Source organism: Chelonia mydas, chromosome 2 (assembly GCF_015237465.2).
Source record: "Chelonia mydas isolate rCheMyd1 chromosome 2, rCheMyd1.pri.v2, whole genome shotgun sequence".
NCBI lineage: Eukaryota > Metazoa > Chordata > Testudines > Cheloniidae > Chelonia > Chelonia mydas.
The window spans coordinates 201,686,542-201,702,583 of NC_057850.1; the positions used below are offsets into that span (position 1 = coordinate 201,686,542).

General features: G+C 42.4%; 1 protein-coding gene across 1 annotated transcript in view; it reads left to right on the top strand.

Annotated features, from left to right (window-relative positions):
* Positions 1–16,042, top strand: part of C2H7orf31 (chromosome 2 C7orf31 homolog) — a 41,143-nt gene that overhangs the window by 2,172 nt on the left and 22,929 nt on the right. Inside the window, exons 2-3 of the mRNA XM_007071559.2 lie at positions 5,732–5,908; positions 10,271–10,342. Of these exons, the coding sequence (XP_007071621.2) occupies positions 5,732–5,908; positions 10,271–10,342 (249 nt within the window). The remainder of the gene's footprint in view (positions 1–5,731; positions 5,909–10,270; positions 10,343–16,042) is intronic.

Consider the following 16,042-nt stretch of genomic DNA (forward strand, 5'->3'; position numbering starts at 1 on the left):
AGCTGAATTCTTGGAAGATTCTCTCTGTACTGGGCATGCTCTACCCTAGAGCAGTGGGGGCAGAGCAGGACTTTCCTGACAATTGCTCCTTCCAGCTGATGCAGGCTGCTGAGGTGTTGGGCATTGGAACTGAGAGCATCTCCTCCCTCCGACACCATATTAGCCTGCATATTCAGATGCAGAGGAGACCAGGGGAGGTGGAAGGGCAGCACAGCAGAGGGAGAAGAAATGGGCTGGGAGCTGCATGGGGCAAGGAAGACATGGGGCTGAGGGAAGGGAGACAGTGACTGACAGCCCATGAGGGGGGAACAGGGACTGGTAACCAGTGTGGGGTGGGGAAGACTGAAATTGGATGAGGAGGTGGGGCCATGTGTTGAGACTGGGAAAAGGAGAGTGGGACTGGGAGCAAGGGAAGGACTGAAACTGGATGAGGAGATTGAAATTGGCTGGGCAAGGTGCCTGGGCGAGGAGCTGGGATGAGGAGTCTTTACTTACATGTTCACATACTATTTCTTCCACAGGATGCCTACTACTTTATTCCACCCTCCTTGGGTCCTGCACTGAGCACAGCTCGCTGACCCCCAAAATCAGGCCCTGTGGATTTGCAATGGGAGTGTTGGACCTGGTGCAGGCATAAAAGTGTGGGGTCTCTGATTGCTCTTATGTACGCCTCTTGATTTTCATATTATAGCACAAACTGTATCCTGACGTGTATGCCCCTCATATGCCACTCAGTGTGTAAGTTACACTAGTTTTGCACACCCACTGGGACTGATTCTCCACTCCCTTTCACCAGTGTAAATTGGACGTAAAAGGCTGTCATTCTGATTTACACTGGGGTAAATGATGATGCAAGGCATACAGCACCGGAGAATCATGCCCACTGAATTAGAAATCAATGTGAGTGACACCCAGGGCCAAACCCCTAATCCTGCCTCAGACAGACTCACCACCAATACAGCTTCCTGCAGCATTTCTGTTTCCCTTGGAGATCTCAGTTTCAAGTTCTGATCAAGTCAGAACCTGTTTTGTTTATGAGATCTGATGAGCTCACATCCTATGGCCCAATATTCATAAACTGTTGGCATGAACGCCAGAAAACAAGAAAATTTTACAGGCAAAAATATAGTTTAAATAAAGGATGCACTAGTAAACAGATGGCTGACTTGTCAACTTCATGTGATCAAAAGCAAGGAAAGTAGTTTTTAGTTCTAAGTATTATTCTTCCAGAACTTGACAATCAGAATTTAATATAATTCTAGAATCATGGAAGTTAAGAAGGGAAAATCCCTCTTAAGCTATCTAGTTCATTTCTCTGCTGGTGCAGGATTGTTTCCTACTCTACATCTTTTTAACAGTTTGTCCAGTATAGTTTTAGTTTGATATTCTCTTGAAGAGACACAGTTTTGTTTGTGTCCTTGAAAACCATAAATCCCATTGGATTGATATTGACTACAACTGTTCCTTTGTGTGAAAGATTGTAAACATGAGAAGCTTAACAAAGCCCTGTTAGGTCTCGGTGGGCAGTCAGATTCATGTACCATTGTGTGCGATGTTTGTCTTTTCTGTCTCGGGTTAATTGGTTGTTCCGCATCTTAGTAACAGGTAGATAGAAGTCAGCATTTTCATGATTCATTAATGTTTCCTTTGGGTTCAGCTTACCACCTACTGACACAGCCAGCATACACAATGATTCGATATCGCGCTTCAAACCTTCAGGGGAAAAACAAAATCTTAAACAGAGCTGTTCAAAAATTAGATGCTAACATTCATTCAGCTATTAAATATAGAAAAATGTTCTGATAACCCACAGGGTTCTGATAAGCCCAGAGGGTTATTTTAATTTGTCCTGCAAGACAAACTCATTGCTTCATGAAGTTGCATCATGTTGTGACACGATGTTATGAAGGGATGACTCAGTATTGCAACACCATTATGGCATGACACAGATGAGAAATGCTGGGAAATAAGCGATGCTACAGAGCTGGGTTGCCAGGGAATGATGTGGGGTGAAGACCAAAGTATACGTTCTCTGTACTGATGGCCCTGGTCTCCCCCTTCCCCACCCCTCTGGCAGGATCTAATGGATGCCTAGGAATCTTCCAGGTTTACAGTCAGCATCCCGTGGCCTTTCCTAATTGGATGATTTGAGGGAATTTCTGCAAGGGAATCCTTACAGAGATTTTTCTCCCTCAAAGCCTTCTTCCAGTTTAAATGTGCAAGAGGACAATTTTACCCTTATATTACAAGGTACCATACACCCAACTGAACTTTCTGTGATTTCACTGTGATCCTGTGTACTTTGGGAAGAATATCAGTTCCCCTTGGAAAGCACTTTAAATTTCAGATAAAATTTGAAGCAAGTTCTGTACAAACCATTCTCTATTTGGGAATGCTGAGCTGTTTAAAAACTCTTTGCATGTATTTCCTACATCTGTGAAGCACTGCTTGCTCTTTACTCACCCTGTGTTTATGTATTTTATTCCATCAACAAATAATAATGCTGTGTTCTTACTACTTCTATAGTAGTCTTCATCAGAATATTTCAACATAATTTATAAATAACCTCTGAGTTAAATCAGGATTATTATTACATGTTTTACAGGTGGATAAACCAAGGCACATAAAGATTAAGTGAGGTGCCTGTCATTCGCACTGGTGTAACTCCAGTGATTTTAGTGAAGTTATTTCTGAATCATACCGGTTTACGGCCAGGTCCACACTAGGAGCGCTTTGCTGGGGTACTGTTCCAATATACTATATCAGCAAAGTGCTGCTAGGGTGGACTCAGTTTATGCCAGCATAGTTTATTCCAGCTCCCTCCCCCAACACCTCCTCCAGTGAAATAAGCTCTCCTGGCAAATGGGCAGTTTTGCCAGTATAACTGCATCTATGCTAAGGGCTTTTGTCAGCACGGCGATGTCGGTCACAATCAGTGTGGATAAAAATCAATTATTTTTCTTGAAAAAAAAACAAACATTTTAAACATCAGATTTTTAATTTAAATGGTTTTTTTTTTAGTTATTTATATTATAAGAAGTTTTTCTTTTGAAAAAATAAACCTACTTAAAATGGCATCTGAATTTAACACAAAATATGTTAAGGCCTAAACTTATTCTAATCTCTTAAAACATTTAAATAAAAAATAAATATGCTGAATCTATACGCCTCTGTTCACAACTTTGATCTGAAGACTGCCTTTCTACGTAAAGAAAGAAACAGGGGGAAAACATCTAACCTTTGAGATAAAGTTTTATTAATATGGCACAATAGGACAGCCTAAGTAACTTACGAAACTGTCTCATGGTCCAGAGACTTAGGGTACATCTACACTGCAATAACAGACCTATGGCATGGCTGCAGCTGGCCTGGGTCAGCTGAGTCAGGCTTATGGGGCTTGGGCTGCACAGCCGAAAATTGTAGTGTAGACGTTCAGGCTCAGGCTGGAGCCCAGGCTCTGAAACCCTGTGCGTGGGGTAGGTCTCTCAGAACCCGGGCTCCAGTCTGAGCCTGAACATCTACACTGCAGTGTCTTGCCAAACAGCCCAAGCACCAGGCGTTCAAGTCAGCTGGCTGAGCTCGGACACTTGGTGCTGCAGGATTTTTATTGCAGTGGACATTCACGCCGACAAGTAGGAACTTAAGCTCCCGTCCCTTTCCCTTAGGCACATTTGAAAATTTCCCAGGCTGACCTGATATAATCAATTTTATTCACTTACTACAGTTAATCCCTCTGTTTAATAAATCAATTATTTGTAAATTTGAAACATGTTTTGATAAGAGAAGTTCCTGTATCCAAAATATTTCAGGTTGTTTTGTTTAATAAAAATAAGTTTTCTGTGCTGTTGTTTGTGTTTAATTAAATTCCAGTTACCACCCTAATGCAGCTTGACGCAAATCCTGAGCAAAAAGTTCATTATCTAGTAAATAAGCAATATATCATTCACCATTTTCTAACATACTGAAAATATTAAGCTATATAATTGCTTAAATAAATGTATATTGTTATCGTGTAACCTCCTAGGCAGCAAAAACATGTACAAAATCTAGTGTAAAGGGTGTATTTAGTTGTAAATCAACATGTTTTAATGGTTATATCAACCAGTGAGAATGCACCATTCTTTAGAAAGTAACTGAAGTACAAATGGAAAAGCTGATTTAAATCCAGGCTTTCCATTTGGTGATTTAATCATGATTTGAATCAATCCACCCTGGACACAAATCATGCCTCTGACCAACATAGCTATGCCAGCAGAAGTCTGTAGTGTAGACATAGCCTTCGTGAGAGAAGAATCATGTCCACCGGATTAGTGGCAGAGCTGGAAATAGGACCCAGGAGACCTGGCTCCTAGTCCTTTGCCCTGCCAACTCGACATGACATAAACTCAAAAGATGAAGATGGCTGGTTCTTCGCACAGCAGTATAACCAGTCATTTTTGAGTTTGGGAGGGATCTCTGGACTCCTACTCCCAGGGCCAGTACACACATTTGTTTATTGCGGGAATTTTAGACGTATTTTTAGGGGTCTGTTCAATGGACAGGTGTTGGAGGAAACCACCATACCTGGGAGAAACTGAGTCTACATTTTCCCATCCTATCTCCCCATCAGTAAGAATGATAGGGTGGGCTTTATGCCTGCATTATTACCTGGGAAATTCCTGCCAGATGAAAAAAACAAGAGGGAAAGGAAGCGTGTAAAATGTTCACTCTCTTGGTGCTTATCTTCGTGAAACAAATGAAGTAAACGACACACATAGTACTGCAGAACTGTTGGTGATATAGACACACTGAATTGTGCTAGAACTAGTCATCCATTTACAGAAACTTGAGACGTGTCTGATAGAGCTTGTATGCCCTGGTGGGCTGCAGGTACTGAAAAGTGACATCTTTCACCCAAAAAGAAAAGGAGTACTTATGGCACCTTAGAGACTAACCAATTTATTTGAGCATGAGCTTTCGTGAGCTACAGCTCACTTCATCGGATGCATACTGTGGAAACTGCGGAAGACATTATATACACAGAGACCATGAAACAATACCTCCTCCCACCCCATTCTCCTGCTGGTAATAGCTTATCTAAAGTGATCATCAAGTTGGGCCATTTCCAGCACAAATCCAGGTTTTCATGAAACAATACCTCCTCCCACCCCATTCTCCTGCTGGTAATATGAAACAAATAAATTGGTTAGTCTCTAAGGTGCCACAAGTACTCCCTTTCTTTTTGCGAATACAGACTAACACGGATGTTATTCTGAAATCTTTCACCCACTCTCTAGAGATGTAAGGGAAGATTTTCAAAAGCACAGTTGTACTTAGGCACCTAATTTGAAAGTCAGTGAGAATTAGATGCCTTGCTACCATTTGGCTCTTTGAAAATCCATCAGCATATGAGTTTGTTTAGTAGTATTTAGCACCTAGAAGACAAGGCAGGTGAACCATGTTTCAGCAGCTCATACGCTCAATGTATATTGCAGGAGGTCAGACATGCATGCAGCATATTGGCGTATGCATTCACCTATCTTCTTCCTTCAGCCAATCAAAATATATTGGACTTGCTTCTGCTCCCATTGATTCAACTGGAGCAGGCTCATTATGACAGCTTTGATCAAAAAGTTGAGTAGCTGATAGCCAGGAGAATAATAAATCCAATGTTTCCATTGTTAAGACATCCATGAAGGCATTCAAGGCTCAGTCACTGCTGCTGTTTAAGAATATTATTTTTTTGTTTCAGATATGAGGAGTTAAGAGATTCAGTTCAGTGGTGCAGGCTTCCCTGGGGAACCGAAAGAGAATATGGAGGAATTGCACCGGTTTCATTGCCAGAAGATCATAGACCAAAGAATGAGCCTCCTTGTTTGTTTGCTAAAGGACATCAACATTATAGTTATGGTGGAGATTCCTGGCCAAGGTAGGTTAGTTGCATGCTTCACACATTCCGATTTTTTAAAGTGTTGTAACCTAGAAACAGCTAATGGAATGCAATTTATTTGGACAGTCTGGACAGCAATGCAGATTGAGCTATGTAGATAATTTGCATTCTGGAGATAGACTTTAAGTTACCCCCACTTTGGACAATGCTCTAACCTGTAGTGTGCCTGAGTTGTACTGCCCATTATCACCTTCAAATAAATTTGTTAGTCTCTTAGGTGCCACAAGTACGCCTTTTCTTTTTGCGAATACAGATTAACACGGCTGCTACTCTGAAACCAGGGTATTTATTGAAACTCTTGGCACTTTGGATCTCTTTGTGTAGTTTATTTTTTCCTATCGTTTGGTAATGGTGTAGTATTTATTAGCTATTGTCCTAAACTTCCTCTGTGACATTAGATAAGTCTCACTCATGGCCTGATTTTTCAGAAGCATTCAGAATCCACAAATCCCACTGAAGTCAATGGGAACGGTAGGCTCTTGGCATTTTTCTGAAGGCTGCTCTGACTTACACCCAGCTTCTCCCAACCTCAGGAGCTATTTTGGGAGCCGTTTCCATGGACATGCCTTCTGCACCCAGGGCTGAGAGAGCAGAGAATTCTACACCACTCTTCACCACACAGGAATTCCCCTTTATGCAAAATGAGTGCCCAGGTAGCTGGGGAAGCTTTCTTTCTGGCTGCTTTGCCAGAATGTGGCCCATTATCTGAAAACTGCCATTCAGCCCTGCCTAGTCAAATTGAACAAGGCTCAGAATATGTAGTGGTGCATTCCCTTGGCTCTGCTAGCCCCAGACTATTCTTCTTACCATTCTAAAAGGTAATTTCCTACAGGTATATTTGTGTGTACAATACAAAGGAGAGAGAGAGAGAGAGATCACAAAGATTGCATAACCTCCAAGAAGTGTGTGGTGAAGTTCATTGAGCTTAGTGCCTCCAACACAAGTAGCACCAGGTTCATCCAACACCAAAACAGAGGAAAAAAGAAAAATCTCTGAAAATTCTACTAAACCTAAGATAAATAAACTGCATTATCCACCCTGAATATCTCACTGACTTTCTGGGTCTGCAGCACCAGCTGAGGAGCCTTGCAAACAGATGTGACTTCAGAGATCTCATTCCGTTTGTAAAGGAATTATGAAATAATGTTCAGCGGTCCTACTCGCTGCTAAATGAGGTGGGGAGGACAAAGAGGAGACAAGGCCATTGTCCTGTCCCCCCCATCATGGAATCAATTTTCTTTATAGAAATTGACTTTATGGTGACAGGTCCTTGGAATGACTCCAAACAAGAATTTTTATTGCTCTTGGTTTTTTGTTTTTTTTTTAAATATATAAATCCTAGACTTATTCAGTGTATAGACACACTGGGCCAGATCCTGGCCAATGCTTCATCCCATTCTGTTCTGCTCTGGTGGTGAAAAGGGGACAGAAGACTAGCTTTAACAGTAAACTGGTCAGCATAGCCACTTGATTTTAGCCTCCAGCATAAGAGGTGTTTCAGGAACGTACCAAGGTGGAAGGAGATCTCGTAATCGTAGGCCAGTTCAATGGCCTTTTGGGGGCCATAACTGCAGGTGCTATTAGAGCATCCCTGGTTGCTCTGAATTACAGGAGGAACCCAAGTAGTCCCCAAATGCCCAAAGGAGCTACAATACATCTGAGGATTCGTCCTAAGATTGGAATATTCTCCCTAAACATTCATATCGCTATCCAAACAGAGAAACAATGAAACCTAAAGGTTAATTCTACATTGCCTGGAAAGTTTTATTTATGTCCTTTTATCTATATCCTTCTCCACATTGGAGGAGCCGAGATTATTGGTTTTCTGGCTGTTGAAGCAGCATCCCTTTGCAGCTACCTTAGCAGGTTGATTCCAATTAAATTTACCAGGATTGTAGGTTAGAAGTGTATTATGTGCTTATTACAGTACAATTTAGTCTGGATCAGAAAGTGGAAAGTAGTAAAGATGCAAGGGAAGTACTTTAGAAATCTGTGACTGTGCCCATAGAGGGGTGAATGCCAGCACTGGAAGTATAAGAAGCCTGAATTTATTTGCGCACGCACACACACACACTATGCAGCTTGTATTTAAGATATCAAACAAAATTATTTAGAGTCTGAGATAGTTGATTTTGGTAGTGGAGCTGTTGTCTGTTTGTGAACCCTATACAAAAGTACTTGGGTTTTTTTTTTTTTTAAATTCCACATTTAGGGGTTGGTTTACTTGTTTGTTTTTGTAAATGAGTATACTTCTACTTTGGTATCTCCTATACATTTGTTTGGTCCACTGATAGGGAAGTATAGTGAACAGTACAAGTACTGTAATTCCAAAATCTGTGGTTATAACCAAAATGCTTCATTGCTTAATTTTCCCAACCCAATTTATAAAATTTCAGTAGAAAGTTTATGAAGGATAAAAAGTGGAAAAAGTATTTTTCCAGCACACTCCTGTCTAACACATCTCTGGCTTTTAAATATTCTGGGTGGTTCCTTATAATGAGGTTGATATATGAAATGGAGCACACCTTAAGGAAGATTTAAGTTTGAGAAACTGTGTATTGGCAGAGCTGGTTTTATGTGGAAAAAGGACTGAGGTAATGTGCAGTTTTGACCAGCAGATGTCAGTGTGCGTTAATAATATGGGGAAGACCATTTTTCAGAAGCATTGCATTATTTACAATTATTTATCCTCTTAGTGCTGGGGGATGCAGTTTCCAATGCAAAATGCTCAGTTGTCAACTGACTCAAAATGCATAGGAAACCAAAATGTCTTCCTCTACAGACAAAACTAATGACTCCCTGCAGATGCATTGAACCAAAGGTTATTCCGATCCCAAACACCGTATCTCATTAACTGAGTTATTCCACTCGGCTAGAATAGTTACAAAGGCTGTGTGACTCTAAAGATGCATCTTTGCAGCATAATACTTTTGAAGTGAAAGTAAGACAAAAAATGAAAAGTTCCAGGTCATCCTTACATTTTTATTTTAAAATTGAAAAGGGAATTCACATCATGGAGATCATCTATGTGCAGTGTTCTCATTGAGATCTGTGTTCGAGTCTAACATATCTCAGGACACTGAGTGCAACTTGGCCATTTATCAGAGAAAATGTACAGGTAGGTGGGCGGGTGGGATGGCTAATGCAAGCATCACTACTCCGTAAGAGTCCCCCATGTGGGGTCCACTGAATGGTGTTGAAAGCATTGCCTGAGGGGAGTATGCATCCTAATCTGAGATGGATGTCAGGTGTCAGCAGTAGCTAGTAAATGAAAAGAAGGAAGGCAGTGATCCAATCCACATTGGTTTTGGAGAAGAGAGAGTGCAGAACACTCTGCATGTCATGGAGAGATTACTGGCGAGGCAATGTGGGTGAGGTAATAGCTTGTTTCGGACAAACCTCTAATAAGAAATATTACCTCACCCACCTTGTCCCTCTAATATCCTGAGACCAACATGGCTACAACATCACTGCATGGAGAGACGACTGTCAACTTTCCAACAACCCCAAACATCATATTAAGCCAAGCAGAACACAGCAAAACATGCCTTGCCATTCCGAACCAACATTTTCCTCTCCCTTCTTCCAGGCCATGTCTTCTCTCCTTCTATGCAATTAAAGCCACAGCTTCCAGACTTTAAATAGTGGAGGACTCTGAAAGACTCTAAAAGTCCAAGTGATACCTCTGTGACAAGCTTAGCCTTTGCAGGTGGAGGTCAGAAGCCCCAAAGCTGTTCTAACTCCAGAGATAACATTATCAGTTAAAATTGATTACTCTGACTGTATGTTCTTCAATTTGGCTGTCCCCTTTGCTCTCCCTTTCTCTGTCCTGCCCCATGCTAGCTGCTGATAACCCACATCTGTTCCATCCGAGGCAGCTAAAATGCTGTCATCTCACTCAGAGGTCATGTGTCTTTTCAGCAGCAACAAAGATCACTGAGAAAGGTCCCGTTTTTCTGCACGCTAAGCATCTGACTCTGCCAGCCCATTGACTTCAATGGAGGATGCTCGGCATCTTCTATGAAACGCTCAACGCCTCATAGGATCAGGCTCTAAGGGCTTGATCCTGTGCCCATTGAAATCATTGGCAACGCTGCTCGACACTTCTGAAAATCAGGCCCTGTGTAACTTAAATGTTAAGGTCTGAGTCTGATAGTAAGTATCCACATTTCCAGTATCTCTGAATTTGGTGGTAAGGGCAGACTATGGACTGCAGGCAAAAATTACATACCACGTCTACATTTCTTACAAGAAAAAAAATCAATATGTGTTTCCTGGGATTTTTATAACCAATAAGTAAAATGTTATTTTGTGGGTTTTTTTCTCTCTCTCTTTTTGTAGAGGTCTTCCCATTGAACAGTATTATGATGTAACCCAGATGAAAAAAAGTGATGTCCGTATGAATGATGATCTGTAAGTTTCATTACAGCATAGACCAGATAATGCATTTAGTGTGACAAATGTAATGGCAAGCTAAATATTCATTCCTCCTTAATGACCTTGTGGATTAATGTTTATAATGAAATATGACCTTTGTAGAAAATGTGGTTGGTGAATGACTACAGAAAACACACAGTTTGGAAGGAAGTTCAGAATGAGATATCCCCACTCAGTTTAGTATCTCTTAAGCAATGAGATTTGAATTGGTTTTATTGATTTGTCAACCTGTGACACTCAGAAATACTCTCTCCTACTGGGCGGAGTCCCGATTAGCAGAGAATAGCACTGAGCTAACCATAACATTGTGTGTGCATCATATTAAAGTTTTCTCTGGTATCTTTAGGTGTATTTTAAGGGGGGGTTTGACTAAGATATTGTTTCCTTTTTTCACTGCTACTATTTAAAAGAGTAGCTAGCTTACTTGAGATTGAATGCTGCCAGTTAAACCTGCAGTACACCATTTTGCCACGTGATGGCACCAACAAAACACTGAACCTTCCAGCTCAAAACCCAAAATGTTTAGGTTAATGTAACAGTAATTATGAGTTTAAACACTCAAAAGTCAGGAAATGAACAAGTTACGGTCCTCACAACATTAACTTAGCCATGTTGCATATCCTATATGCTTATTTATTTAGGGCTAAGGCTGTATTAACTTCCCCTGGTTATCTGGCCAATGAGGGGAACAGTACGTGATTCACCCTCACCCCTTCCTCAGCAGGATTGCCATCTCCGAGATTCAGAAAAATTAGCCCCTGGCCACGCCGCCACCACCAACAAAAAGGGTCCTAGTGCCAACAGGACTATTATTACCCCACACCTGTGGCCACAGCCCTCTCTTTGGTCACCTAGACACACAGCTGCCCATTCCTCTGCCCGCATGAGCTTCTACAACTGCCCACTCACAGGAGCTTCAGTCCTTGAGGGAGCCCCACTACTGTCCCCTCTCAGTAGCCTCTGTCTCCTCTACCCTGTTCCTTATTCCTCCCTGATGACGAGCCTCGGTCCGTCTTGCTTCCTGGCCCCCAAGGCCAGGAGGAGCTGCTACGGCTCAGCAGGTTGAGGGGCCAGCACACAGAGGCAGGGGCCAGCTGTGCTCCCAGCCAAGTGATGTGCAGTAATTACAAAACCACTGCATGGCCACATGTGCATGTAGCGAACAGGGAATGCTGGTCCCAAGGGGCAGGGGGAGCACACTAAATCTTTTCACTGGCAACTGGCAATGCCGTACAAAAACCAGCCAGGCTGATTAAAAGCCAGCCAGGTGGCAAGCAACCCTCCCCCTCTATAGTGCCTGCCAAATTCCAAAGCATGCTATCCTCTTGGTCATTTTGTGTGAGCCACGAGGGCCGGAAGGGCAGCAGAACTACACAGCTGTGCTGTGTGAGGGTGAAGACAGGCCACAAAGAAACTGCACAGGGTGAATCTGCAGCCCTGTGCCCCAGGGTGTAGGGTTGTGTGCTGGCTGCCTCCGTGGCACCACACAATAGGGATTCGAAAGTAGGCCAAGGGAGGGTGGGTTTGGTAAACTGAAAGAGTGTATTGGCCAAAGCCCACCTTTACTGGGCCTTGACCAATAATGCAGCCTAGAGCTATTGGCTGTGCAGCTCTTGCGAACTGTGACTGCAGGTCGTGGGGCAAAATCCTTCCTTACAAGTTCTGCATATTACCCGCCCCCCACCCCCCCCACACACACACAAAGCACATTTGCTTGAGCTTTGCACAAGTGACAAGGATTTGTCCTCAGCGTGGGGTCTTGTAATTGCTGGAGCATTTGGAAACTGGTATAATACAAGAATCTATGTACACTGAGCTCAGCCCTGCCAATCTTTGGACTATACCCCAGAAGGTATGCAAGAAATGCAGGATCAGGCCCAGTGGATTAAAGATAAATAAGAGTTTCAGCTTTAACTCAGTCTTTTTCTTTGGGCGGGTTTCAGATCGCCTCTCATTCACCTGGAATGTTCAGCAAGCTGACTTGGTTTTATTTTACACTTCATGGGCCTAATCCATTTCTGATGTAACTCCATTGATTTCACGAGAATGACACCAGGCAAGGATTTGGCCTCTTGTATTTTGATGGCCAGATGAATGCCTTGTAAATGGTAATTCATATTGGAGAGAATTCACTCTGCCTGTGTAAAGGCTGGGACACCAGGTGAAGTATGGGAGGGTTGTGGAGTGAAATACATCCCCAACCCAAGGCACAGAACAGCTACTCAGGTAACAGCTTCTTCCACCTCTTCCACTGTATCCTCATAATCCCATATTCAGTCGTTTCTACTCTGGCCCACCCCGAGTGCAGGCGGTGCAGGTTGCTCCCATTACGTACTAGCCCCACTCTGCATGCTTGTTGGGCCATGATCCCTTTCCAGGGACTGCTGTTATCATCTGGGCAGGCTATATAAGGGGAGGAGGCATATTGCCACAGGGACAGATCAATATCTGGCCCAGTGCATACTGAATAGAATCCTGCCGTGGCCCCAGGATGTTTTAGTTGAGAGTGCGTTGATAAATTTTCTTAATTATTTTTAAAATTAAAATGTAACCTGAAAGATAAGGCTTCCAGTGTTTCTATGCTCTTTTTAATATTCAGTCTCTGTTCATTGTTTCCATAAGATCATATTCACTCATATTTCATCTTTGAAAGATTTTTTTTTATGTTGTAAAGAAAGAGCAGATCTTTTTTTAAATGCCTAGACAGTTTGTCACATTTATACTCACAGGTCTTTCAGAGCGAAGACATTTATGTAACTTTCAGTACTCTCCCCGCGGTATCAAACTGTAAGGTAGTGATAGCCTTGCGAAATCTGTGTTGAAAACCACTGGCTGAGTGCTGCTCTGGAGACTTACTAGGGAGCTCTTAATACTCAGTGTATTGACATTATCGCTTGTGATGGCTCTTTTGAGCCATTACAGTCTCTCATGGAAAATGATTCACTGTGCATTTGCCGTAACTAGATGTCATGTACCATAATGGGATTACTGTGCATTTGTCATAACCACAAATCCTTATGTAGTTTTGCATGACAATGAATGGCTTTGCATATACAGGAACTGCCTTTCAAAATGAATGAACTGTGGGCCATATCTTCCCTCCCAGTTAAAAACATGCAGAGGAGAACAAGGTAATCAGCCCCTCGCAGGAGCTTTGATGTGCCACCAGAGACCCACATTTATCCTCCCAATCCAAGAGGCCACCAGGGATGCTGTGCAAGGGGTGGGGCCACAAAAATCCATCTAGGCCTTTGTCAAGGTTCCTTCCCCACTCTGAACTCTAGGGTACAGATGTGGGGACCTGCATGAAAACCTCCTAAGCTTACTTTTACAAGCTTAGGTTAAAACTTCCCCAAGGTACAAATTAACTTTACCCTTTGCCCTTGGATTTCCACCGCCAAACTTTATCTGGGTTCCTGAAAAAAACAGAGTTTGGACACGTCTTTCCCCCCCAAAATCCTCCCAATCCTTGCACCCTACTTCCTGGGGAAGGTTTGGTAAAAATCCTCACCAATTTGCATAGGTGACCACAGACCCAAACCCTTGGATCTTAGAACAATGAAAAAACATTCAGTTTCCTTACAAGAAGACTTTTAATAGAAGTAAAAAGAAATCACCTCTGTAAAATCAGGATGGTAGATACCTTAAACAGGGTAATTAGATTCTAACATAGAGAATCCCTCTAGGCAAAACCTTAAGTTACAAAAAAGACACACAGACAGGAATATTCATTCTATTCAACACAGCTATTTTCTCAGCCATGAAAAGAAATCATAATCTAACACATACCTAGCTAGATTACTTACTAAATTCTAAGACTCCATTCCTGTTCTGTCTCCGGCAAAAGCATCACACAGACAGACACAGACCCTTTGTCTTTTTCCCCCCTCCCAGCTTTTGAAAGTATCTTGTCTCCTTATTGGTCATTTTGGTCAGGTGCCAGCGAGGTTACCTTTAGCTTCTTAACCCTTTACAGGTGAGAGGATTTTTCCTCTGGCCAGGAGGGATTTTAAAGGGGTTTACCCTTCCCTTTATATTTATGACAGCCTTGTAGAAAATCCTTCTCCTCGTGCCAGTGATCTGGGGCCCACTAGAAAATGGTATGTCCAACTGCACTCCTCTCTGGTCCTGCCCCCACAGCAGTGTCAGCCTCACAAGCTTGTAGTTGTCGCACCATTGGCTGCCAGGCATTACCTGTGATCCAGCCCAAAGGGTCACTGAGTGCATAGGATGAGTAAATGCCATTTCTAATCTATTTAGATTTTTCACACAGACTTAGTGTGCAGGAGTGGTGGAATGTACCACTTAGAGCGGCCATTCCTCAGGTCCATCTGCCCCCCACCACAACCTGACACCTTCCTCCCACACTCAGCTGACTGCCTCCAGGCAGCCCATTTTCTACAGAGGTGCTCAAAGTGCACTAGAGTGTTTGGGGGGAGGCATCCCAAGAAGCTGCCTTCGAGCTGTGTCCCGCAGCAGTATTTCTGAACCGTTAAGCCGCCACCCCATGGTGCACCATACAGTGAAGGGAGCTGAAGGAACTATTGTTTCCAAAAACTGCAAAAGTACACAAAGCCAATACTTTGAATAGACTAATTGTGTCTGAAAAGAAACCATGTCTGTGCCCTGATGTACAAAAATTGGTGTGGCTGCTACTAGCTGATTGCCCCCCCGTATGTTCATTGCTGCACACATATGACAGCAACCATCTTGACCAACCAGGGACTGGACTGAGGGCTTCCAGAGCTAGAAAGCAAAGTCTTTTTACAGCTTGAGTTAGGCCTAGTAGCTGGGGGCTGTAACAGACCCATAGCTGCTGTGGCCTGCGCATAGTAGGAGGGGACCTGTAACACGCACTGACCAGTGGATTGCACAAACATATGGTATCCCAAGGCATATACAATCTAATATGATCTGAAAGCAAAACTTCTGTTCTGCATTTTTATAACATAAAAAAGGAGAAATAATTTACACCAAAATTTCAGACCAGAGTAAATTTTAGGCTGACTATAAACTCCACGAACACACAAATATAAGTAAAAGCTGACAGTCCCATAACTATCATTCCTCTATTATAAGTGTGAGTAAATAGGCACACTGTACTTTTCTTTACAGATTGCATTTAATATTCTGATAGAGCTGGTTAGTTTGAAGGACTATAATGTGTGACATATATATAAGGCCAAATTCTGTTCCTGTTTACAGCTGTGTAAATCTGTTATAATGCTTGTGAACTTTAACATAAACCCAAACCAACTCCAGTGAAGATATTGATGTAACTGTGACAGCCAAATTGGGTTCCCTTCTCCTCTCTTTTAAAGGCTTAGGCCCACATTTTCAAAAATATCCACTAATTTTGAGTGCCGTCAGTGTTTGGTTCCCCAATTTGAGATTTGAAAAATGAAGGCACCCCAAATTAGTGGACACTTCTGAAAATGTGGGGTTCAGGCTTTTTTGGCTGTTTATGTTCTCAGGCCCTAAAAGCTTCTATAAAGTACATTCTGGTATTGAAAATGCAAGTTTACTGCTACTTTCTTACTATCTAGAATTTAGATATTCCAGTGCTGAGTGCTATAGAAACATCTACAAATAAATAATCCTCCCTCCCCAAAGCACATATGGGACTGAATCTCCTCTTGCTTACATGGGAGTAAATCAGAAATAGCTCCATTGAAG